General features: G+C 40.5%; 1 protein-coding gene across 1 annotated transcript in view; it reads left to right on the plus strand.

Moving 5' to 3' along the window:
• CDC123 (cell division cycle 123) overlaps positions 1-26,852 on the plus strand; it is a 56,087-nt gene extending 29,235 nt beyond the window's left edge. The window contains exons 7-13 of the mRNA XM_082842951.1: positions 2,868-2,916; positions 5,920-5,995; positions 7,420-7,542; positions 8,428-8,456; positions 22,123-22,248; positions 25,682-25,819; positions 26,615-26,852. Coding sequence (XP_082699077.1) covers positions 2,868-2,916; positions 5,920-5,995; positions 7,420-7,542; positions 8,428-8,456; positions 22,123-22,248; positions 25,682-25,819; positions 26,615-26,641 — 568 coding nt within the window. The 3' untranslated portion in view covers positions 26,642-26,852. The remainder of the gene's footprint in view (positions 1-2,867; positions 2,917-5,919; positions 5,996-7,419; positions 7,543-8,427; positions 8,457-22,122; positions 22,249-25,681; positions 25,820-26,614) is intronic.
• The last annotated feature ends 277 nt before the right edge of the window (positions 26,853-27,129 follow it).

A 27,129-nucleotide genomic window follows, 5' to 3' on the forward strand; every position in this document is an offset into this window, starting at 1 on the left:
TCCCCTGCCTTGACAGGTGGATTCTTAATCACTCCGCCACCAGGGAAGTCCTAACTTTTTAAAAAATAGTATAATTGGCCTAACAGTATATATTAGTTTCAGGTATACAACATAATTTGATATTTTGTATACACTGCAAAATGTAAAATATTAACTTTTAAAGTAAACTTGGTTTCTTATTATAAAAGTGCTATATGTACACTTTGTCCTTTTTTTGGCTGTGTTGAATCTTTGTTGCTGCGTGTGGGCGAGTTGCGGCAAGCGGGGGCTACTCTTTGTTGCGGTGCATGGACTTCTCATTGGGGTGGCTTCTCTTGTTGTAGAGCACGGGCTCTAGGCGTGCAGGCTTCAGTAGTTGTGGCTCGCGGGCTCTAGAGCGCAGGCTCAGTAGTTGTAGCGCATGGGCTTAGTTGCTCCACAGCATGTGGGATCTTCCTGGACCAGGGCTCAAACCCGTGTCCCCTGCATTGGCAGGTGGATTCTTAACCACTGCGCCACCAGGGAAGTCCCCACTTTGTACTTTTATGTGTTTTTTAATTCCTCAAAATTAAAAGTTAAAGTAATATATATTTAATGTGATAAACATAATGTTAGAAATACTACAGAAAAGCAGCAGAAGAAATGAACAATCACTGCTGGGAGAGAACCATTGTGAACATTCCAATAGTTAACATTGTATTATGTTTTCTCATGTATGTTTTAAAATATGAGCTTGTACTGTGTAGTTCTGTGACCTTCTTTATTATTTAAAAGTATACTGTATTGTGAACGCTTTTCTCGCTTGCGAAAAATTCTTTTACCACACAATTTTTTATTCCTCACTGTCTGGATTTTTGACACAATTTTCATCTTTTCATTTAGAATTTAGAAAGGAGTTCAGGGAAAATGTTTTAAGGATAAAATGAACTTTTATAATAGAATTCATAAATGAATTAGTGTTTTTTGCTAATTAAAATATTTAGGCTGTTAAACCAGAAAAAAAAAAAGGTGAGGGACTCTTTTACAATAAAGAAGAATAGGACTTCCCTGGTGGCGCAGGGAATAGAAGTTCTTATTTTCTGAGGATTTTAGCCAACCACCTTATTTGTGTTGTTATTGTTTGTAGTATAAGTCATAAATGATTGCAGAGAATTCCAACCTAATCAAACATTCAGGGAAATTTAAAAGCTTTTCAAATTTAATTCTACTTGTAAATTGCTTAAGATGTCTTTAAAACTATTTTTTGTTTTGCTTGTGTATTTTTTTATGAAAATGTCTCTTGACCACCTGTTTTGCTTCTTGAATTGTTGGTATTCCCTAGGTTTCTATCTGAATGAGCTGACTGATCACTTCTGTCTCCATCCTTGACCTTAGCTCTTATACCAGTAGGACGATTACTTCCAGATAATTATTTTCACCTCCACCCACTCTTGAGTTTCCTTGTTCCAGTTGCTTACTAGACATTCTCTGTGGTTCTCCCAGGACTCCTCCAACACTACCCACCCAAACGTAGTTAGCTCCCATGTTTTCCTCATCCACATCACCTGCTCTTCCTTCTTAGTGAATGGTATTTGCCTCATTATCCAGCGAGTCATCAAGCAGCCACCCCAGTCATCTGGCCTCTTTCTCCCTCATCCTGCGCTTTCAATCAGGCACCAAGTAGCCCTGACTTTGTCTCCTAAATATCTTTGTATAGAGCTTCTCCTCTCCCTCTCCTCTGCCTTCGCATTAGTTGGCCCTTCATCTCTCCCTGGGGCTGTTGCAATGAGCCTTCTAACTGGGCTCTCAGCCTCCCAACCTGCCGCCCATTCCCCCAGGCTCTCCAGCACCGTTGCCACCTGTGATATTTCTAAAGCCTAAGTGCAATGATCTCCCTCACATGTTTAGAAACGTTTTTAGCCCCCCATCGTCTGTATAATAAATCACAACCTCTCTGCGTAGGCAAACAAGACCCTTCATGATCTGGATAGTCCTTGTCCAAAATTTCTCTCCAGCCCCATCTTTTGGCAGTTCTTCCCTCCACACCCATCAGTACTGACCTCCAGTAGTCCTGTGCGTAGTTCTCACTTCTCTCCCTTTGCCTCAAACGCAGACCCTTCTCTTCATGTCAAATGAAGCCCCTCCCCCCAAACATGAAGAGCTAATCAGTGTTTCCTTTGTGCTGTCACAGTATTTTTATTTTCAGTGTTTTGAAATTCTTTGGGTACTTGTTAGGCTTTCCTCACCAGACTAAAGGACAAGGGACTCTTAGTCATTTTGGTGTTCCAGTGCCTCGCCAGCCCTTGGCATAGGTGGGTGTTTAATAAAGGATGTGAAAGATTGTCCATGAAACTGAGGATTTTTAGAGGAGGAAGCAATATATTTAATGGAGGAATGAATAATTCTTCTGTCAGCTATTTTTAAATGGGATGTGGGAGAAGGATTAGATGAATTTTTGTGGCTTTAGGTGGCAGAGTTAATGTCAGCAGAGAACTAGACTTCTGGTTCAGCCATGAAGAGCACAGTGAGAATTATAAAACAACAGTGCCATCTCACCCTCATTTGGAATCTAGAGTGGGTTTGCGTTATACTCGTGGCTTGGTCACTAAATGTGCTCTTTCCTTAGTTTTAGCCCTTTTTTTTTTTAACAGAAAGATGGAGATTATAGTAGCTCATATGGTTGTTTTGAGGACAAATGAAATAACAAATAACATTTCAGGGTGCCTAGGCTAACGCCTGACACTGAACGGTGCTTAATAAATGTTCATTGAATTTGAATTAGTCTCCTGTTTCTGGATGCTTTTAGTAAAACCTTACTCCCACTTTAAATATAAGTAAATATAAGTAATGTGTATGCATAAACTGACAACCATAAAATAAAGATTCAATTGCCTTTCTTTCCCTCAAAGATTTATTCATTGTACTGATGATTCCCCAGATCCGTGTATGGAATATGAGGTAAGAATCTTTTTTTTTTTAATCTTAAATAAAATTGATAATTCTAGATGAAGATGTATTGAGAATTTCTATTCTTAAGTGAAATGAATCAAATTTTTGGACTAATTTCTCTGGGAACCTAGAGCCATTGAATTTTTAAATTTATGAAATATACACATAAAATGCATGTATTATGTACATACACATACAGTATATACACAGTATGTACATACTATGGAATATTATACATATTTTGAAATGAAGCAAACACCTTCATACCATCCAGCTTAACCTGTTTAAGGTTTTTAACCTGATTTACAAGGAAAAGTAGTCACCACCATTTTACCGTTTTTATTTATTTTTTCTATGGTTCTCTCATTTTACAGATTACATATAGAAGTAAGAACAAAAGGACAATGGAAAACTTTATTAGAAATAGTAATAAGAGTTGAAACACAGCAACTCCCTCCCCCGTCCCCCAATAGCAAACCCATGTTTTCCTGTTTTGAAGGTATACACAGCACGTGCGCGCGCACGCGCGCGCGCGCCTGCACACACGCACACGCGCGCACACACACACACACACACACACACCCCTGAAGTGGGCAGTGTCCTTGGATGTTGTTGTTAGTTTAATTTCTTCGTCATCTATTTGCTTCCAGTCACTTGTATATACACATGCTTTCAAAAGTTGTCCACTGACTTACTGTACTAAGTAATTCTGAGTGTGTTGAGTGTATATAGTGGCATATCTTCTGTGAACAGGTAATTGACTCTTCACCAAGCCACCAAACAATTCCTACATCTTTTAGCACTTGTAATTGAGATCTTTACATACCGTTTGTGAGGGGTATGTAATATATTAGCATTTTCCCAGGTCATTAAACATTTTTTATAACATTAATCGTGTGTATTTAATACATTCATATCTATTGTTTCACTGAACAAACATCTATCAGGCACCTGCTATATCTTATTACTTTGTGCTAGAAACACAAAAATGAAAAAGATTGTTTTCCTAGTCTTGCCCTGCGACGTAATCTTTGTTGTAATGTCATCATCTGTCCCCGAGATTGATTTCACCGGCAGTTTGCTCTTTTATTGCTTTTTGGGGAATATGCCATCATCATGTTACTGCATAGGGTTTAAAACCCAGTTTTAAAAGCCCAGGAAAGTGAAAGTAATTAAAATGAAACAAGTGGCAAGCAAAATCCTAGGTATCATGTGCTTGCGTCTGTGTGTATTTAAAAAGATACCTACTATATGCTCATGTATTCATAGAATACTTCTGGAAAGATGTATGAGAAATTGTCAGCACTGGTTACCTGTGAGGAGGAGGACAGAGACACTGTTTGGGGGGAAGACTCACCTTTTACCTTTTTTAAAAAATCAAGTACAGTGTTTGTATTACCTGTCCAAAACATTATTTCAATAGATAATGCAAATTTTCCAAAAACTTAATGTCAGTTTGCAATAATTGCATATTTATTTGTTGCTTACATAAAAATTGCTATAGCTGTCAGAAAATATATTTGCCAGTATCAACTTTTAATAGGTAACAACAGTGTAATTTTTTAGTGTGGGATTCTTCATTTAATAATTAGGTTCCTTTTCAAAAGGTGGCACATACAGAGCTTGACCAAGAGCTCACAATAATGAAAATTGGAATCAGCACACTTCAAATTTCTAAGACGTATTTTAACACTACAGTTTTTTTTTTAAGGAAAGCAACTTACTATCAAAAATTTAAAAATACAAGAAAATATGAGGAGCCTACCACCCAGATATCCTCAGTATTATTAGCATTTTGACCTTTAACTTCCCTTTCTTGAGATATTTGTGTGTGTGTGCATGTGGGTGTGTGGGTGTGGGTGTGTGTGCACAGCTGTGCGTATATACACACTCTCCATAAGATGCTTTATGTGCCACTTTTGTTTTTCACTTATGACATAGTATGAGCATTTTCACAGTTCATTAAAATTTTTTTATATCATGTTTTTTAGTGGCTGCTTATCTTAAATATTTACCATTCCATGTTTCACTCGACAAACATTTCCTAGGCACTGCTAAGCATTACATACCTGTGCTGGGAACGCAAAGGTGAATAAGACCCAGCTGCTCACCCTTAGAAGAGAGACTTGTGTCAGATTATCCTAGTACAACGTGGGGTATAGGCTTACTCTCGAATGTTATGTACAAGAAACTGGGTGGCATGGGAAGGTACAGAGCCCACTGGGGGGATTCCTGGAATGGGGCCTAGAGTAATTCAAGTCCTATCTCCTAGGTCTTGAGGGGCAAAGAGGTGTATGCCAGGATTTGGGAGGCTGGGGGCTCTTGTCATTGATTACAATTAATACTTCAAAAGGACAGGACTAGTTTTTTCCAAAGAACATTTTAAAACCAGACTCAGAAGCATACATTTGTCAACTGTACTATTTATAAATTACAACAATATGAGAATTTGCACATATTAAATAATGTTATAGTAATAAACCCATTTATGAATTGGGCCATTGGTAGAATTGTACTACTTTAAAATAATGGGAAAATCATGAAAGGATTTTAGTGAGTCTTTGTGATAAGCCGTAATAATTTTATCAGAGTATTACAGAATGATGCTTAAGGTAGATAACTTGGAAATTATTTTACTTTTTGATGTTCTTAAAGGAGTGAGGAACATATGAATTATAGGGAAACTTATGGCCCAACGATGATAAGATGTGACTATATCATCCTTCGAGTTGTATGTTATGTCAGAACTCCCAAAATGGTAAATAAATGACAAAGGCACGTTTTGTCATAAAGAGTTTTAATACAATTTCCCCTGTTCTGTTAGACTAATAGATCATAGCTCTGTTCCCTACATATCATGTCAGGAATGTTTTATGATGCCTTTTTTTAAAAAAAAACCAAAACACTTGATAATGGCAATTGTTAAGATATAGTCTCAACATAAAATTGTTTATTAGACTAGTAAATATTCTCTTGTTACATAGTTGTGTCCCTTTTTTCCTTTGTCTACAGCTTGTTCTTCGAAAATGGTGTGAATTAATTCCTGGTGCTGAGTTCCGATGTTTTGTCAAGGAAAATAAGCTTATTGGTGAGGTTTTTGCGTTTTTTTGTTTTTTTAAACCTTTGAAAGTAATTGTTAAAAGAAGACAAGCTTTTGATGGAAATAAATTACTTAGTCATTAAGACAAGGGTAACAATCAGTTTTTATCTCAGATGCTACCTCTAACCAATTGGCACTGACTCTCTGGAATGCTGTATCGACAAGGGTCCTGAGGCCAGATTCTGTTTCCACAGAAAATAGTCTTGTTGATGAATCACATCAATCTGGATTCCAGAGATGAAAGTGGTGGCCTTTACTGTTCTCAGGATATGTGTAATACTACCTGCTTTCTCTCTGGGGCTTTCCTAGGTATTACTGGCAATACACTGCTTATTTTAAGCAGCGTAAAAAGCCCAGTTTTTGAACATTTATTTCTATTATTGAAGCACTGTTTATTATTCTAGCAAGAGAAAATATGCAAAGAAGTACTTTGCTTTAAAAGGCACCCATTTTCTTTCCTCTGAGGTTATTATTTTGTCTGCTATGATTTATTCAAGCTAAATATTGTAGATAATTTGCTCTTATTTTGTCTAAGCACATTTTCCATGAGGTAGAATTGATTTTCAACCAAGAAAAGTGTGATTTGAACAGAATGAGATCAACACTATTTATTTATTGAATGTGATGTTGACATTTAACTTACCTGAAATACACTGGGGTTGTTTGAATTTATTGTATAATATTGTTATATATCTCTGAAAGAAACACTGCAGTATTAAGTACAGTTAAAGAAGGGAGTCATATTGGCATGTGATTAAGAAATTGGTTGGAAGCCCTTCTTTCAGAGCAGAGAACTTTTTCTTAGGTCTAGAGCAGATTAAAGGAGTTCTTACAATACTCCCTTTAGTCTTTTTGGAATAATGTCAGCAAGTCACTCTGAAGAAAGGAATGTTTACTTTTCCATGGCTTGAAACATCAGGCTTGTGAAGGCAGGGTAGCACGTATGAACAAGGAAAATAGACCGTGAAGTGCAGTGTGATTATGGAAGACATTTGGTGAGGGGTATTTTACATTTTCCCAAAGAAAGTGGGAAAGAATGCCAATTTTTAGACAGTTCATTGGAAAAATCAAAGAAGCAGCAGTTGACTATGTGGGTAGGTTTAAAATTGCTTCTTTCATTTTTTACGTAAGAAACATTTTTATGACTTTGAATTCTTCCCATTGTACTCAATAAAAATAACTACTGTTTCTAAAGTAAGAATGCATGGCAATATGGAATTGTAGGGTTCACCTAGCCATTTGAACCTTTACAACTGATAAGCTTTATATCTATATAAAATGCTGACTAATGTATGATGCCATATTCATTCGATCTACTTTAATGGTTTCCTCAAAAAGAGGTTTAAATCACATATTGGTGTTTTTGAAACGAATATTGTGTAATAATGAAATATAAAATATTTTCTTGTCAGGTATTTCTCAAAGGGACTACACACAATATTATGATCATATTTCTAAACAAAAGGAAGAGATTTGCAGATGCATACAAGACTTTTTCAAGAAACACATACAGTATAAATTCTTAGATGAAGACTGTGAGTATTTTTTATTGGCCCAGTGAAATGAAATGCATAATGTTACCGAACCTTATTTCACGGTGGTACATATTTTAAAACTGGATTCAAAATACTGTATTTTAAGCATTTTATTATATGATAGTATGGCTGATGGGTTTGCATGTTAATTTTACATTATTTAACCAGAGTCCCTTTTTAATACTGAGATGGTTCTCTCTCCTGTCATTTGAGGTATTTTATTATACATTTCAAAGGGTCTGTCTACAGAGAACCACATGCTTCTGTTATTAGGACTAAATTAGCTAGTTGACTGATCTGCCTTTCTAGATTTTTATTTGAATGATCAGATAGCACCAGTTACAAAGTAAATATTTGTGAGTTGTTTTTAAGAGTTGAAAGTAAGTATTGAAAGTATTGTGTATGAGACAATTTTCATGCATTGTCAAATTATATCTGCTATGGTTTCTGTTTTTCTACTTGCCAAGCCTGGGGTCTGTGGCAGGTTTGACTTTTAAAAAAGATGAATCATGCCCTAAGCATGGCTAGATAGTGTGCTTTTCTATTGCAGATTTTACCCATTTTATTCCCCATCAAGCAGTTAGTGATTGATGCTTCTTTCTCTGATATAGATAACCTGTCTCCAATTGTGAACTGGTTGAGACGATGTTGGTGTTTGGTTTGAATTTTTAAACGTAAGGGATTACGGCTGAGGATCGCGAAAAGGAAAACAAAATTATATAAGTAAAACATTGCAGGATGCCTTTTTATGTTTGAAGTTTTGAGATGTAGAAGCAGGAAGTCCTTTGAGTAACTAATAATAAAACGCATTTTAATTTTCAAAAGGAGGTGTAGATCATGAAAATAGAACTTCATTACTAACTTCAGGTTTTTTCTCCTTTGCAGTTGTATTCGATATATATAGAGACAGTAGGGTAAGTAAAAATGACATTTCATATGCTTTAAATACATAGGCATTCTCTATGGAAGGGCTCAGCGCTCAACAAATATTTTCTCAAATCAACTAAGGTGCTTGAAATGCACCATGGCCAAGAATCGCCCCTTAAAATATCCGTAACACTAGAACACATGATATCTTCCATTGTTATGTCACAAATTCACAAAGGATTGTGTCACAAAGGATTATTAATTTAACAGACGGCTAAGGCCACCCTGTGTCCTCCTTTCCCCTTTTGTCGGGGGCCTGGGCCTACTTAAAATAGTTGAGTTTGTACTCTTTGGTGTGGCCAGGAATTTGTCACTGGATATTTAGAAGTTATTATTTTCAGTTACCTGAAAGGCCCTTAGCGTGATTCGAGTCACTTGCATCTTTAGACTGAACACAAGGATTCGAGTAGTTTGTATTTATTCTGTAATCTTGAAGTGATGGAAACTTCTGTAATGAAAAAGAAAACAAAAACCTGACCTAGTACATCCTGCAGCAGAGATTTCACTATCAAGACATGCAATCTTTTCAGAGAAATTTGGGTCACTAGGTGTCCTGTGACAGTGCTCACTGACTTAGCTGTTCAGAGGACAGCAGGTGTGTTTTCTAAACATTAGACCCCTATGTTTCTTAAATGTCTCTCACATTTTTCTTCTTCCCTCTCCACGCTCCTATCGCCTCATTGTAGTGATGATTGTGATACCTTTGAATCATTTTTTGGACAAAAGGAGGGGCCCATATGGTCATACCCCAAAATAACTGTTAACTGTTTACTCATCTCTATCAAGCCAAAGCATCACTTACTCTGTTTTCATGTCTTTTTTTTTCACATCTTTATTGGAATATAATTGCTTTACAATGATGTGTTAGTTTCTGCTTTATAAGAAAGTGAATCAGTTATATATATACATATGTCCGCATATCTCTTCCCTCTTGCATCTCCCTCCCTCCCACCCTCCCTATCCCACCTCTCTAGGTGGTCACAAAGCACCGAGCTGATCTCCCTGTGCTATGAGGCTGCTTCCTACTAGCTATCTATTTTACGTTTGGCAGTGTATATATGTCCATGCCACTCTCTCACTTTGTCCCAGCTTACCCTTCCCCCTCCCCGTATCCTCAAGTCCATTCTCTAGTAGGTCTGCATCTTTATTCCCATCTTATGCCTAGGTTCTTCATGACCATTTTTTTTTTTAAGATTCCATATATATATGTGTTAGCATACGGTATTTGTTTTTCTCTTTCTGACTGACTTCACTCTGTGTGACAGACTCTAGGTCCATCCACCTCACTACAAATAACTCAGTTTAGTTCCTTTTTATGGCTGAGTAATATTCCATTGTATATATGTGCCACATCTTTATCCATTCATCTGTTGATGGATACTTCGGTTGCTTCCATGTCCTGGCTATTGTAAATGGAGCTGCAATGAACATTTTGGTACATGACTCTTTTTTTTTTCTATAAAATATGTATTATATATTTATATCATACTTGTACTTATGTTAAATATATATTATATTTAATATATAAAACATGTATTTATATAGTATATAGTATAGTAGTAGTACTATTAGGTTTTGGGGGTTTTTTCTTTTTTTAATTTGACACAAATACTTTAATACACACAAAGAGTAATAAAATAATGCACAATTGGCCAATACCTTAAACAAATCATTTGGTCATCATTTAAACTTCATTTTCATGTGGATCTGCTTTCTTTTTTTTTTTTGCTCACAACTCACACACACACACTGTATTTTATTTTTACAAGAGATAAATAAACTGGCACCAAGCATTGTAAATGGATGACTACAACAAAAGCAACAATGATTGCAATTACCAAATATGAAACACGCTTATACTATGTCATAATATTGACGTTCAGTCCAGTAATCCTCCACTGTAACAGCTCCTTTACTTTGCAGTGAAAATTGATTTGTATATTTTTTGCCTCTGAGTCCTTGTGGGATTTTTTTTTTTATTCAAACAGAAAGTCACAAAAATTATAATCATCCTCATCTACATGACTCTTTTTGAATTATGGTTTTCTCAGCGTATATGCCCAGTAGTGGGATTGCTGGGTCGTATGGTAGTTCTATTTTTAGTTTTTTAAGGAATGTCCATACTGTTCTCCATAGTGGCTGTATCAATTTACATTCCCACCAAGCAGTTCAGGAGGGTTCCCTTTTCTCCACACCCTCTCCAGCATTTATTGTTTCTAGATTTTTTGATGATGGCCATTCTGACCGGTGTGAGATGATACTTCATTGTAGTTTTGATTTGCGTTTCTCTAATGATTAATGATGTTGAGCATTCTTTCATGTACCTGTTGGCAATCTGTATATCTACTTTGGAGAAATGTCTATTTAGGTGTTCTGCCCATTTTTGGATTGGGTTGTTTGTTTTTTTAATGTTAAGCTGCATGAGCTGCTTGTAAATTTTGGAGATTAATCCTTTGTCAGTTGCTTCATTTGCAAATATTTTCTCCCATTCTGAGGGTTTTCTTTTCTGCTTGTTTATGGTTTCCTTTGCTGTGCAGAAGCTTTTAAGTTTCATTAGGTCGCATTTGTTTATTTTTGTTTTTATTTCCATTTCTCTAGGAGGTGGGTCAAAAAGGATCTTGCTGAGATTTATGTCATAGAGTGTTCTGCCTATGTTTTCCTCTAAGAGTTTGATGGTGTCTGGCCTTACATTTAGGTCTTTAATCCATTCTGAGTTTATTTTTGTGTATGGTGTTAGGGAGTGTTCTAATTTCATTCTTTTACATGTAGCTGTCCAGTTTTCCCACTTTTTGAAGAGGCTGTCTTTTCTCCACTGTATATTCTTGCCTCCTTTATCAAAGATAAGGTGACCATATGTGTGTGGGTTTATCTCTGGGCTTTCTATCCTGTTCCATTGATCTATATTTCTGTTTTTGTGCCAGTACCATACTGTCTTGATTACTGTAGCTTTGTAGTATAGTCTGAAGTCAGGGAGCCTGATTCCTCCAGCTCCGTTTTTCATTCTCAAGATTGCTTTGGCTATTCGGGGTCTTTTGTGTTTCCACACAAATTGTGAAATTTTTGTTCTAGTTCAGTGAAAAATGCCAGTGGTAGTTTGATAGGGATTGCATTGAATCTGTAGATTGCTTTGGGTAGTAGAGTCATTTTCACAATGTTGATTCTTCCAATCCAAGAACATGGTATATCTCTCCATCTCTTTGTATCATCTTTAATTTCTTTCATCAGTGTCTTATAATTTTTTGCATACAGGTCTTATCTCCTTAGGTAGGTTTATTCCTAGATATTTTATTCTTTTTGTTGCAATGGTAAATGGGAGAGTTTTCTTAATTTCACTTTCAGATTTTTCACTATTAGTGTATAGGAATGCAAGAGATTTCTGTGCATTAGTTTTGTATCCTGCTATACTTTACCAAATTCATTGATTAGCTCTAGTAGTTTTCTGGTAGCATCTTTAGGATTCTCTATGTATACTATCATGTCATCTGCAAACAGTGACAGCTTTACTTCTTCTTTTCTGTTTTGAATTCCATTTATTTCTTTTTCTTCTCTGATTGCTGTGGCTAAAACTCCCAAGACTGTGTTGAATAACAGTGGTGAAAGTGGGCAACCTTGTCTTTTTCCTGATCTTAGTGGAAATGGTTTCAGTTTTTCACCATTGAGAACAACGTTGGCTGTGGATTTGTCATATATGGCCTTTATTATGTTGAGGAAAGTTCCCTCTATGCCTACTTTCTGCAGGATTTTTATCATAAATGGGTGTTGAATGTTGTCAAAAGCTTTCTCTGCGTCTATTGAGATGATCATATGGTTTTTCTCCTTCAGTTTGTTAATATGGTGTATCACGTTGATTGATTTGCATATATTGAAGAATCCTTGCATTCCTGGAATAAACCCCACTTGATCCTGGTGTATGATCCTTTTCATGTGCTGTTGGATTCTGTTTGCTAGTATTTTGTTGAGCATTTTTGCATCTATGTTCATCAGTGATATTGGCCTATAGTTTTCTTTCTTTGTGACATCCTTGTCTGGTTTTGGTATCAGAGTGATGGTGGCCTCGTAGAATGAGTTTGGGAGTGTTCTTCCCTCTGCTATATTTTGGAAGAGTTTGAGAAGGATAAGTGTTAGCTCTTCTCTAAATATTTGATAGAATTTACCTGTGAAGCCATCTGGTCCTGGGCTTTAGTTTGTTAGAAGATTTTTAATCACAGTTTCAATTTCAGTGCTTGTGATTGGTCCGTTCATATTTTTTATTTCTTCCTGGTTCAGTCTCGGAAGGTTGTGCTTTTCTAAGAATTTGATGACATTTCTTCCAGGTTGTCCATTTTATTGGCATACAGTTGCTTGTAGTAATCTCTCATGATCCTTTGTATTTCTTCAGTGTCAGTTGTTACTTCTCCTTTTTCATTTCTAATTGTATTGATTTGAGTCTTCTCCCTTTTTTTCTTGATAAGTCGAGCTAATGGTTTATCAATTTTGTTTATCTTCTCAAAGAACCAGCTTATAGTTCTGTTGATCTTTGCTGTTGTTTCCTTAATTTCTTTTTCATTTATTACTGATCTCATCTTTATGATTTCTTTCCTTCTGCTAACTTTGGGGGTTTTTTGGTTCTTCTTTCTCTAATTGCTTTAGGTGTAAGGTTAGGTTGTTTATTTGAGATGTTTCTTGTTTCTTAAGGTAGGATTGAATTGCTATAAACTTCCCTCTTAGAACTGCTTTTGCTGCATCCCATAGGTTTTGGGTTGTCGTGTTTTCATTGTCATTTGTTTCTAGGTATTTTTTTATTTCCTCTTTGATTTCTTCAGTGATCTCTTGGTTATTAAGTAGTGTGTTGTTTAGCCTCCATGTGTTTGTATTTCTTACAGATTTTTTCCTGTAATTGGTATCTAGTCTCATAGCGTTGTGGTCGGAAAAGATACTTGATACGATTTCAATTTTCTTAAATTTACCAAGACTTGATTTGTGACCCAAGATATGATCTATCCTGGAGAATGTTCCATGAGCACTTGAGAAGAATGTGTATTCTGTTGTTTTTGGATGGAATGTCCTATAAATATCAATTAAGTCCATCTTGTTTAATGTATCATTTAAAGCTTGTGTTTCCTTATTTATTTTCATTTTGGATGATCTGTCCATTGGTGAAAGTGGGGTGTTAAAGTCCCCTACTATGATTGTGTTACTGTCGATTTCCCCTTTTATGGCTCTTAGTATTTGCCTTATGTATTGAGGTGCTCCTATGTTGGGTGCATAAATATTTACAATTGTTATATCTTCTTGGATTGATCCCTTGATCATTATGTAGTGTCTTTCTTTGTCTCTTGTAATAGTCTTTGTTATAAAGTCTATTTTGTCTGATATGAGAATTGTTACTCCAGCTTTCTTTTGATTTCCATTTGCATGGAATATCTTTTTCCATCCCCTCACTTTTAGTCTGTATGTGTCCCTAGGTCTAAAATGAGTCTCTTGCAGACAGCATATATACGGGTCTTGTTTTTGTATCCATTCAACCGGTCTGTATCTTTTGGTTGGAGTATTTAAGCCATTTAAATTTAAGGTAATTACCGATATGTGTGTTCCTCTTCCCATTTTCTTAATTGTTTTGGGTTTGTTATTGTAGGTCTTTTCCTTCTCTTGTGTTTCCTGCCTAGAGAAGTTCCTTTAGCATTTGTTGTAAAGCTGGTTTGGTGGTGCTGAATTCTCTTAGCTTTTGCTTGTCTGTAAAGATTTTAATTTCTCTGTCAAATCTGAATGAGATCCTTGCTGGGTAGAGTAATCTTGGTTGTAGGTTTTTCTCCTTCATCACTTTAAATATGTCCTGCCACTCCCTTCTGGCTTGAAGAGTTTCTGCTGAAAGATCAGCTATTAACCTTATGGGGATTCCCTTATGTGTTATTTATTGGTTTTCCCTTGCTGCTTTTAATATCTGTTCTTTGTATTTAATTGTTGATAGTTTGATTTTATTTATTTATATATTTTTTGCGGTACGCGTGCCTCTCACTGTTGTGGCCTCTCCTGTTGCGGAGCACAGGCTCCGGACACGCAGGCTCAGCAGCCATGGCTCACAGGCCCAGCCACTCCGCGGCATGTGGGATCTTCCCAGACCAGGGCACGAACCTGTGTCCCCTGCATCGGCAGGCGGACTCTCAACCACTGCGCCACCAGGGAAGCCCTGATAGTTTGATTAGTAAGTGTCTTGGTGTGTTTCTCCTTGGATTTTTCCTGTATCGGGCCCTCTGTGCTTCCTGGACTTGATTAACTATTTCCTTTCCGATATTAGGGAAGTTTTCAAGTATAATCTCTTCAAATATTTTCTCAGTCCCTTTCTTTTTCTCTTCTTCTTCTGAGACCCCTATAATTCAAATGTTGGTGCATTTAATGTTGTCCCAGAGGTCTCTGAGACTGTCCTCAATTCTTTTCCTTCTTTTTTCTTTATTCTGCTCTGCACTAGTTATTTCCACTATTTTATCTTCCAGGTCCCTTATCTGTTCTTCTGCCCCAGTTATTCTGCTATTGATCCCTTCTAGAGAATTTTTAATTTCATTTATTGTGTTGTTCATCACTGTTTGTTTGCTCTTTAGTTCTTCTAGGTCCTTGTTAAACATTTCTTGTATTTTCTCCATTCTATTTCCAGGATTTTGGATCATCTTTACTATCATTATTCTGAATTCTTTTTCAGAAAGACTGCCTATTTCCTCTTCATTTGTTAGGTCTGGTGGGTTTTTATCTTGCTCTTTCATCTGTGGTGTGTTTTTCTGTCTTCTGATTTTGCTTAACCTACTGTGTTTGGGGTCTCCTTTTCACAGGCTGCAGGTTCATAGTTCTCGTTGTTTTGGTGTCTGTCCCCAGTGGCTAAGGTTGGTTCAGTGGGTTGTGTAAGCTTCCTGGTGGAGGGGACTAGTGCCTGTGTTCTCGTGGATGAGGCTGGATCTTGTCTTTCTGTTGGGCAGGTCCACGTCTGGTGGTGTGTTTTGGGATGTCTGTGGCTTTACTGTGATTTTAGGCAGCCTCTGTGCTAATGGATGGGGTTGTGTTCCTGTCTTGCTAGTTGTTTGGCATAGGGTGTCCAGCACTGTAGCTTCCTGGTCGTTGAGTGGAGCTGGGTCTTGGCGTTCCTACGGAGATCTCTGGGAGATTTTTGCCGTTTAATATTATGTGGAGCTGGGAGGTCTCTTGTGGACCTGTGTCCTGAACTTGACTCTCCCACCTCAGTGGCTCAGCCCTGACGCCTGGCTGGAGCACCAAGAGCCTGTCCTCCACACAGTTCAGAATAAAAGGGAGCAAAAACAGAAAAAAAGAAAGAAGAAGATAAAAGAAAAGAAAAGTTATTAAAATAAAAAATAATTATTAAGAGAAAAATTTTAAAAAGTAAAAAAAAAGGACAGGCAGAACCCTAGGACAAATGGTAAAAGCAAAGCTATAGAGACAAAATCACACCCAGAAGCATACACATACACACTCACAAAAAGAGAAAAGGGGAAAAAAATATATATTTATCGTTGCTCCCAAAGTCCACCTCCTAAATTTGGGATGATTCGTTGTTTATTCAGGTATTCCACAGATGCAGGGTTCATCAAGTTGACTGTGGCGATGTAATCCGCTGCTCCTGAGGCCGCTGGGAGAGATTTCCCTTTCTCTTTGTTCTCACAGCTCCCGGGGCTCAGCTTTGGATTTGGACCCGCCTCTCCGTGTAGGTTGCCTGAGGGCATCTGTTCTTCGCTCAGACAGGACGGGGTTAAAGGAGCAGCTGATTCGGGGGCTCTGGCTCACTCAGAACGGGGCGAGGGAGGGGTGCGGATGCGGGGCAAGCCTGCAGCGGCAGAGGCCAGCGTGACGTTGCAGCAGCCTGAGGCGCGCCGTGCGTTCTCCCGGGGAAGTTGTTCCTGGATCCCGGGACCCTGGCAGTGGCGGGCTGCACAGGCTCCCGGGAGGGGAGGTGTGGATAGTGACCTGTGCTCGCACACAGGCTTCTTGGTGGCGGCAGCAGTAGCCTTAGCGTCTCATGCCTGTCTCTGGGGTCCGCAGTGTTAGCCACGGCTCGCGCCCATCTCTGGAGCTCCTTTAAGCGGTGCTCTTAAGCCCCTCTCCTCGAGCACCCCGAAACAATGGTCTCTTGCCTCTTTGGCAGCTCCGGACTTTTCCCCGGACTCCCTCCGGCTAGCCGTGGTGCACTCAGCCCCTGCAGGCTGTGTTCACGCCGCCAATCCCAGTCCTCTCCCTGCCATCCGACCGAAGCCCGAGCCTCAGCTCCCAGCCCCCGCCCAGCCCAGCAGGGGAGCAGACAAGCCTCTCGGGCTGGTGAGTGCTGGTCGGCCCTGACCCTCTGTGCGGGAATCTCCCCGCTTTGCCCTCCACACCCCTGTTGCTGTGCTCTCCTCTGCGGCTCCGAAGATTTCCCCCTCCGCCACCCGCAGTCTCCACCTGCGAAGGGGCTTCCTAGTGTGTGGAAACCTTTCCTCCTTCACAGCGCCCTCCCACTGGTGCAGGTCACGTCCCTATTCTTTTGTCTCTGTTTTTTTTTTTTCTTTTGCCCTACCCACGTACGTGGGGAGTTTCTTGCCCTTTGGGAGGTCTGAGGTCTGCTGCCAGCGTTCAGTACGTGTTCTGTAGGAGCTGTTCCACGTGTAGATGTATTTCTGATGTATTTGTGGGGAGGAAGGTGATCTCCGCGTCTTACCCTTCCGCCATCTTGAAGCTTCTCCCACGTGTGTGTGTTCACGGGTGATGGCATCTGTTAAGAGTTAGAAAGAGGAGGCACGAACTGAGATGTGGTACTAGAGATATCACCTGGCAGAGTTTCAGCTTAGTGGAGACAAATCTTAGAGAAAGGACGGGGAGCTGGCACAGTAGAATGGGTAGGAACCTGAGCTGGTGTGCGCCCATGGCTCTGTTCTAAAGCCGGACCCCAGCCACATCCAGTCAGTCACGCACCATTGTTTATCGAGAGCCTGTCCTGTGTTAGATGCTGGGCTTCTAACAAGCAGCTTCCAACCAGATGATCTCTCGACTGTCAAGGAGCTTATCTTCGAGACTTAAGCGTTCCAGGATTGGCCTGGTAGCGAGCAGGATGGAATCAGTGAGGGAGGGAGGGAACCTAGCCCATTGCCCTGAATGTGCGGCTCGGAAGAGCTTTATTCTCATTTAATTCAGCATCTCTCTTAGTCCATACCACCCTGTGAGTTGTGTTATTTGTTCCCATTGTTCAGATATTCAGTCTGAAGCATTTCTGTTCTAATGCACCTATATTTAATGGCATTTGAAAATTTGGGGTTTGCTAGGGTGTCTCAGTATTTCCCTGGCACATGTCCAGGTCTGCTGTGGTTCAGTAGGGCTGGCAGGTCCGTGCACATGTGTGAGTTGGTGAAACAGTTATATAAATGTCTTAAGTGAAGTTGGACATGGACGTCAGTAATTATGACTGTGATCTGACAGAACTGAAAGCAGTTTGCGTGCTTTTAAATTGGGAAACACGCCAGTGTAAACATCCTGACCGTTTCTGAGAAGAGATGTCAGCCATGATGTAAAACTCATTTGCATTCATTCAGTGGTACTTGTATCACTGTTTCTTAGACATTGTCTTGAATATATAATTTTATGGCTACTCTTGTGAGAAAGCTAACTCTTCTTTTATGTTGGTCTCTGATCTGAAGTATAACCAAAGTGTATCTAGGCTTGGTGACACTCTGATGTGTCCACGTTCTGACAGCAACTGGGCAGGTGGACTCAGTGTTGAGAGCTTCTACCTGCCCGGTATGTCAGAGCTACAGCGCCCCCATCCAGTAGGTCTGGGACGAGGCCTTGGAATATGTATTTTAAGAAGCTTCTTGGAAGCAACCTAAGGGTCCATCATCGGATGAATGGATAAAGAAGATGTGACACATATATACAATGGAATATTACTCAGCCATAAAAAGAAACAAAATTGAGTTATTTGTAGTGAGGTGGATGGACCTAGAGTCTGTCAAACAGAGTGAAGTAAATCAGAAAGAGAAAAACAAATACCATATGCTAACACATACATATGGAATCTAAGAAAAAAAAAAACGGTCATGAAGAACCTAGGGGTAAGATGGGAATAAAGATACAGACCTACTAGAGAATGGACTTGAGGATATGGGGAGGGAGAATGGTAAGCTGTGACAAAGCGAGAGAGTGGCATGGACATATATACACTACCATACGTAAAATAGATAGCTAGTGGGAAGCAGTCGCATAGCACAGGGAGATCAGCTCAGCTCAGTGCTTTGTGACCACCTACAGGGGTGGGATAGGGAGGGTGGGAGGGAGGGAGACGCAAGAGGCAAGAGATATGGGAACATATGTATATGTATAACTGATTCACTTTGTTATAAAGCAGAAACACACCATTGTAAAGCAATTATACTCCAATAAAGATGTTTAAAAAAAAGAATAAATCTTAATGTATACCAATTTAAAAAAATCATTTAGGAGTTTGGGGGAATCCCAGAATGGAATGCAGAAACTGAGAAAAGAATGTAAATGTATTACAAATCCCAGTTGTGGGACATTCTGCAGAATGTCTGACCAGTAATCTGCAAAACTGTCAAGGTCATTGAAAACAAGAGTCTGAGAGACTGTGAAAACCAAGAGAAGCCTAAGGAGACATGACCATTAAATGTGATGTGGTATCGCTGATGAGATCCTAGAACAGGAAAAGGAAATTAGAATATAAGAAAAATAAAAGACAAACCAAGAGCTGGGAGAAAATATGTGCAATACACATTTCTGATAAAGAACTTCTATCTAAAATTACTCAAATAACTCTTAAAACTCAACAACAACAAACAAGAACTAAATTTAAAAACTGGGCGGAGTACATTAAAACTCTCTGTACTATATTTGCAATAACTCTATAAATCTAAAACTGTTCTAAAACAGAAGTTTATTTTTAAAGAAAAAACTTCTTAAGTGATGATAATGCACAACTAGAATTTAGAATAACTACTTTAGGTACTTGAAAAATGATTCGGGTCCCCCTATGTATTTTTTTTGGTATGGTTATTGTCTTGTTATTAATTTCATTGCTTTTGGGGATGAATATCATCTTGTAACTTTGATATTGTTGAGAATGGATCTGCAGCCTCATCATTTTTTATTTTTTATTTCTGTCTTACGAGTGATTGAGAAAGAAAGTACAATTTCTAATGTGCTAAGTATTCTTTAGATATTTGTTAGATTAAGCTTGTTAATGTCATTAGTGTGAAAATATACATAGAAGGTCTGATTCTTAACCTTGCTCCTCTGCACTCCTATGGTGTTAGTTTCTTATGTATCCTTCCAGTATTTCTTGATGCAAAAACAAGCAGGATACTTATTTTTTTCCATCTTTCTTACACAAGAGTTATCATATGATATACGCTTGCACCTTGCTTTTTATACTTTTTTAAAACAGTGTATCTTGCAGAGCTTTCCATTTCCAAGGCATAGTATTTCATTATGTGGATGTACTATCTAGTTTGATGAGTCACTTCCCTGTGGATGAATGCTTAGCTTGTTTCTAGTCTTTTACACACTGTGCTATGGTGAACAGTCCATATACTGGTGTGTGCACATGTGTGCATGTCCTGGTCTGAACTGAACTCTTTCAAGGAGTAGACTCTGTGTTACTGATCTTTATACCCTCATGCCTGGCACGGTGTTTGGTGCATAGAGATTTAATTGGGTGGATGGGGGGGTGGTCAGTTGGTTGATATTAGGAAGGTCGGTGTGACCACTCTTGTCTGATGGGTTGCCTAGAAGCAGAATTTCTCAGGATGTCTTGTTCCTGAGGTGTGACATGAAAAACATATTACAGGTTTGAAATCCTTATCTTGATAGTTTTATGCCTGATTACAGCTGGCTTATTTTTCTTTAAACTAGAGGATGGCTTCTGAACTACAGAACAAATTCTGCCAGCTATCAGTCCTAACAGTGGTGATTTTATTTGTTTTTTACAATGTGGCGTATTTTTAGTTTACAGCTAAATATTCTGATGCTAACAGGTGCAAACGTTTTTTTTTCTTTCTTTTTAATAAGGAGATAGTTTTACTGGTTATAAAATCTCAAGTCGAAATGGTTTGAATTTTAGAAAGTACTCATTTTGTTAAAATAACATACAGTATATCAGAGACATCTGAGTAATCGCTGAAAAAGCAAAGCTGAAATCATACCAAGGAGTTGATTGATGGCTGACATTATTTCACGTAGTCAGAGAAGGTACGAGTGGGCACCAAACTGAAGTGAGGATACAAGTCAAGTGGCAAGAAGGAATTGCAGGGTTTCTCCTGGGGATTGTAGAAACCAGGAAACTTAGCCAATGGCATATGGTAGAAACTTCCTGCAGTAGTTCTTTGCCTCTTATTAGAGGTTTCTAGTTTGCAGCCAATCCTAGGAAGATGTTTCATCTTTCTTAAACTTTTCCTTTAACACAGATGAGAAACAGTGCTAGATATTAGTAATGCTGGCTTAGCAGTCCAGTTCCTTTTCAATTTTACACATGCGCGGCTGATCAAGACACGATTGCTACATATTTACAGAAAAAACTACCAACAACACAACGGTACGATTAAATAAATGTCTCAGTGAGAAAAATCAAAAGGAGCAAAGATAAAAGTTTCAACGAAACATTTATCTAGTAAAATGTCACATAACGTCTGCGTGATCAAATGTGTTGACTTTAATCTCCTGGCAGGATTTCACAGATTCTCCAGCTCCTTTACGTCAGTGCTCTGCCACTTTATACCAAGGTGCAAATGTGCAGACTCTGTCTGACTTGGGTCAGAGATGTCCTTTCCCTGAGGCTGGAACCTGTCACTTTGGCCATCGCTACTCTCAGAGTAGGAGAAGATGGCTTTTCTTTTAAAGGTTGATTTCTTTTCTTCATCTCCCTTTCATGTACCATCAAGTTCTGTCATGCAGAGAAAACAGTTATTACATTGAAATGAAAGACAGCTGAGCATTTTCTTATGTCTTTCGTGTGTTTAAAAAAAACAAGCCTCGGGCTTCCCTGGTGGCGCAGTGGTTGAGAGTCCGCCTGCCGATGCAGGGGACATGGGTTCGTGCCCCGGTCCAGGAAGATCCCACATGCCGCGGAGCGGCTGGGCCCGTGAGCCATGGCCGCTGAGGCTGCGCGTCCGCAGCCTGTGCTCTGTGACGGGAGAGGCCACAACAGTGAGAGGCCCCCATACCGCAAAAAAACAAACAAACAAAAAAAAAAACAAGCCTTTGCAGAAACCTCTCAGGGCTCAGGCATGGTGCTGAGAACTGCTGGCCTCTTCATGAAAGATCATTGAAGTCACCCTTGAGAGCATTGCAGTCATGCTACTTCGGTGGAACCATTTTGTGAGATTTTCCTTTCCCTGCTTGGGTTTTTGACATAAAATTCTCGTGTGATTGGAGGCGGAAGTCTACGTATAGGTCTTCGTCGGGCTTTCTTTTCAGGATCTCTCCTCCGCCTTTACGGGCGGCCTCCCCTTTGGCGCTGTGCCTGCACCACTTAGACAGGCGGCCCCTTCTCAGATGGGGCCTGGAGGAAACTGTCTTTTGAAAGAAGTGATATGATTTTTAAGATGACCTTTTGGGTAGAATAAGATGATCTTTCTGATAAGCCAGATTACAGACTTTATTTTATACTTATTGATCTTTCTTTCTGTACTGCAGGGGAAGGTGTGGCTGATTGATTTTAATCCATTTGGTGAAGTCACAGATGCGCTGCTGTTTACTTGGGACGAACTGTTATCTGGAAGAAACTTAAAGGGTGATTTTAGTGAAGAAGCCCTGGAGCAGGTAAGATGATCAGAAAGATCCCCAGGAAGCCTGTCAGTCCACTGAGGAATTGCTTGCTGGTTCTCCAGGTGCTGACACAGATTGACTCATAGATGCTTTGCTGAGTTCTTCATTTCGTACTCTCTCGTGCATGTTTTCTGGCTTTCACAAAATAGTTGTATTAGAGAAAGGGTGTGCGCTTTGATTTCTTCACTTCACTTTGTCTAAAGTGAAGATGATCATCTGATAGTTTCTTTTCTGGTTATTTTTCTTTCTCTTGGCTCTTCTGTCCTGCCCACCTGAGAATCCGGACCGTGGGTCAGGTCACGCATCTGTTTATTCTGGTCCCAGCCCCGGGCTGCCACGCACGGTTACAGGGATGTCGCCCAGATGCGCAGACGGGGCGGGGAGGGGGCTTGTCCCAGTCACCACCCCCAGCTTCCTGTGGGCTCTGACCGCAGGTTCTGTCGCCCTCGCCACCGTCCCCTCCTGCTGTCCACAGTGGCCGTTCCACGCACTCCACGCTCCTCTGAGCTTCCGTCCATCACTCCAGTCCTCCTCAGCAGCTGCTTTCATGTCTTCCCTCTTAGGAAAAGAGAATCCATCGGTGAGAACTCACTCCGTTTAACTGTCGTCAAACCTACAGACTTACCTGCATCCTTCCTTCCAAGTCTCGTCTCTGCCCCTGTGTCTCTCCAGGTTCCTGGGGTACCATCTGTCTTCTTTCCTTTTTCCAGTCTCTTCCTTTCTCTGTAAGCAAGTAACCGTGTTCTGATGCCTCCTGTCATAGAAAGCAAGACTTCCCTCAGCCCCGTAATGCCTGCTCATTTTTAAAGGAAATTCTAAAGTCACCCATAATCCCACCTCCTCGAGAACCACTGTTAATATTCTGGTGTGTAACCTGCCTGCACATACACACGCGGCTTTCTAAAGTAAATGAGAGTGCTCTGCGTCTACAGTCTGTCCACGGAGCTCTTCATTTCGTATTCTTTTTGTGAGTGTTTTCTGTCTTTTACAAAATAGTTTTATTTTCACACGGTTGTTTAAAAACACACAGAATTAGAAAGAGGCGAGACTTGAAATCCTACTACCTAGAAATTGCCATTCTTACCACCTCTGTTAAGGTTTTCTGGGCATTTTTTGTGTATATACACATGCGCGTGCACACATTATTTTGGCAGTGGGGTCCTGCGAGTTCCTCTCCTGCTGTCGGGCCACTCGCTAGTCCTGTGGCCACCGCTCCCCAGCCCGCTTGCCGCTGGGCCTCCCCTGGCTCCCCCCGCTTCGCCCCCTCCCCCTGCCCCACCCCCGGTTCCGAAGAAACTGCTTGTGGTGAGGGCTCCACCAACGTGTCAGGAATTCCAGCGAGCAGTGCACAGCCCTGCTCTTCCTTACCGCTGGGCCGCATCTGAGCTGTTACCTCTTGTTCCTGTCACACCCTTTCCCCTGGTTTCCGTGACGCCTGCTCGCCTCCCGGCTTTCTTCCTGCTTCTCCGGCTGCTGCCTTGCCCTCTGTGGGAACATCTTTCCTTCTGTCTGTCTCTGATATAGTCCTTTTCATCCTTACTCTGTCCCTGGCCGTCCTGGACCTTGTTTTTCTAGATCTGACTGTGGTCCCTGTTTTCCCCACATCAAGGCGCTTGCCCTGCTGTGTGGGCCTCGCCTGCGGACTTGCCTGCGTCCTGCCTCGGGCTGTAGGTTTCTGAGCCCATTGATGGGGTCTCTGTTCTCCATGTGTCTTTGGGGTGCACACAGTGCCAGGCACAGCTAAGCTTGATCGAATTAGTGAATGAAGGGATCTTATTCCTGCTGGCATCTTAAGAGTTGTGGGCCATTAAATCTGAGCGTCAAGGAAGAAGATTTGGCACAAGGTTATTTTTTTTTCGGTACGCGGGCCTCTCACTGTTGTGGCCTCTCCCGTTGCGGAGCACAGGCTCCGGACGCTCAGGCTCAGCAGCCATGGCTCACGGGCCCAGCCACTCCGCGGCATGTGGGATCCTCCCGGACCGGGGCACGAACCCATGTCCCCTGCATTGGGAGGTGGACTCTCAACCACTGTGCCACCAGGGAAGCCCACACAAGGTTATTTTTAAATATGAGGGACAGAGTTATTGGATAGAAACAGTTTGCACAAGATTCACTGTATGATCCAAATTCATTCATTCTTCCTTCCCTTCCTCCCTCCCTTTCTTTCTTCTTAATGTAAACAACCTCATATTGGAGGTTGGGGATGACAGAAGGGCAACAGGAACTGGCCCCTGCCTTTCCCCAGCATCACCTCCCGTCTGTCCTCCACCGCAAAGAGAGCTGCCTTCCTTTTGTTCCTCGAAGCCACAAAGCCCTGCCTGGCCTTCAGGTCTTTGCACTGGTCGTTTCCACTGCCTCCAAAGCCATGTTCACTCCCAGACCTCACGAGGCTGCTTTCCTCCTACTTCTCAGTTCTCAGTCCAGACGTCGCCTCCTGAGCAAGGTCCCACCTGGCCCCCCTCTAAAGAGGCGTCTGCATGGTTCTCCTCTTACCATAGTGCCCTGCTCTTTTGTTTTTATAACACTTTTTACTCTCTGGAACAAGCTTGTTAATTTATTATTTGCTTGCTTGGTGGCTGTCTACCATCTTGTTTTCCAGTTTTTCTCCCACCCCTAGAACAAGGTCCAGCAGACAGGGGTTTCATGAGTACTTGTCAGATGGCTGGTCTGTCTGTCATAAGGTGTGGCCTGCTTTCTAGCGCTCCATGGTCCCGTTCCACCCAAGTTCCCGGCCTGTCTCCACGTGCTGGACACGATCCATCCCTCACCTAGGTCTCTGCCACCCATGAAGCCCAAACACAAGGCCTCTGACTCTGAAATCCTTTTCAGCACCAGGCAACATGTGAATATCCTATGCAAGACTCAGAGCATGTACAGTAAAGAATGTGAAGACTTGTTAAATATGATCCTTGAATTTGCAGTTTTACATAGGTGCTGAGAGGAATCTACAAATAAGTCTGTAAAATGCCGTGAGAAAAGCACAGCAGCGTTAGGGGTTCGGAGCACTCGTTTGCCCTTACTGTTGACTCTGTTCTCTAAGGCGTATTTCCAGCAGTGCACCTGTGGAAAGCGACAATGTTTATAAAGCATGCTGGCCTGTGTGGGACCACTCGAGGCAGCCTCAGGCCTGGAGAGACCCGCAGCCCTTCATGGCCATGGTGGTTGCACACCCAGCACTCAGGGACCACCTAGCCCCCCGCAGGGACTCTGGCTTCAGATACCTTAGATGTGTATTTTCTTGTGAACATGTGGAAGTATTTTTAAAACCTTGGTGCTTTCTTTTACTTCAGTATCTGATTTTCTTCCCTACGTAGTACAGAAGAGGACATGGAGTGGGAATTGCTACACCGGTATCTTTTTCAGTTTGAAGAGTAGACTTAAAAAAGGACTTTCTCAGCGACTTTCCTTTTTCTTTTCCTTTGTAAAGGATGCTCCGGCCTTCCGTTGCACCAACAGCGAGGTCACAGTTCAGCCGAGTCCCTACCTGAGCTGCCGGCTGCCCAAGGACTTTGTGGACCTCTCCACCGGGGAGGATGCTCACAAACTCATCGATTTTCTGAAACTGGTAAGGTTTATGTGTACTTAGTAGGCTGGCCAGCTCTGCTTTCAAGTTGACTCTTTAATGTTTCACTTTAGTTATATACCACGTAGACTTTTATTTGATGATTGGGAATTAATGGGCAAGAATTACTAATTGAGGTCATTTTATAATGACATATGTCAAGTAAGCCGAAAGATTAATTTATTGATTAAAATGACAGAAAATGTTTTTTATGTGTATGGTTTGAGTAATTTTCATAATACTTGTAATCTTGAAGAAAGTATGTATAGTTGACCCTTAAACAACCAGGGGAAAATCCACATATAATTTATAATGAACCCTTCGTATCCACGGTTCTGCATCCATGGATTCAACCGGCAGTGGGTCCTCAGTACCGCAGTATTCGCTACTGAAGCAAATCCACATGTAAGTGGCCTGTGAAGTTCAAACCCATGTTGTTCAAGGGTGAACTGTATACTGTTATAGGGCTCAGAGCAGATCAGATCTCTCCTATGGGTACTCCAGGGGGAAGGTGAGTATTTGTATTTGTGTGTGTTTCTGGGTGGGAATATTTGTACATAAAGAAGAAAGAGAAGAAAATGTTCAAATATCTTGAGGATAATGTGCCCAGGAGCCAAAGTGATAAACTACTTTAATGAACTACATAAGGCATGGGTTTTTTTCCATGATAATTTTCAACCACATCTTTTGCTAAGGGCCTCTAGAAAATTATACTTGCTGACAGAAAAAGCGATCTTGGCTGAGCAAATATCCCAATTAGAATGTGCTGTTTTAATGCATCTTGGTTTCCTTTGACAGAAAAGGAATCAGCAAGAGGATGACTGATTAGCATGCTAGAGTTCAAGGCCAAGTCACACAGGAAACCACTGCTGCTTCTGGAGGCCGTACATAGTCCACAACCTCCTATTAACCCAGTCAGCGGGGGAGGGGGAGGGGGCAGCGTGGAAGTCAGTGGCTTTTTATATTCATGTATAAAACTGGGGGAAATGGAGGGACTTTGCTACTTGTAAAAATAACACAATAAATAGATCTTAAACATAGGAAACCATCCTGTTCTGATGATAAAATACTTTCTATGAAATACCTTGTTCTTTAGGCTCGGTCTGTTTATATTTATCTCTGTTCCTTGTGCTATTTTTTTTATACCTGGCAGGTAGCTGGGCAAGTTTATATTTGTTATACAGAAATGGGTTCTTGCTTTATCATTACTTTTCCCATTGAAAAAATAGAACCTTATATTACTATAGAAAATATTTTTCCTACTTTGAGGATTTTCATGTAATTTTTCTATCAGTTGAGCTTCGGTTTGGGTA

The sequence above is a fragment of the Leucopleurus acutus genome (genome assembly GCF_964270905.1).
Source record: "Leucopleurus acutus genome assembly, chromosome: 1".
Classification (NCBI taxonomy): domain Eukaryota; kingdom Metazoa; phylum Chordata; class Mammalia; order Artiodactyla; family Delphinidae; genus Leucopleurus; species Leucopleurus acutus.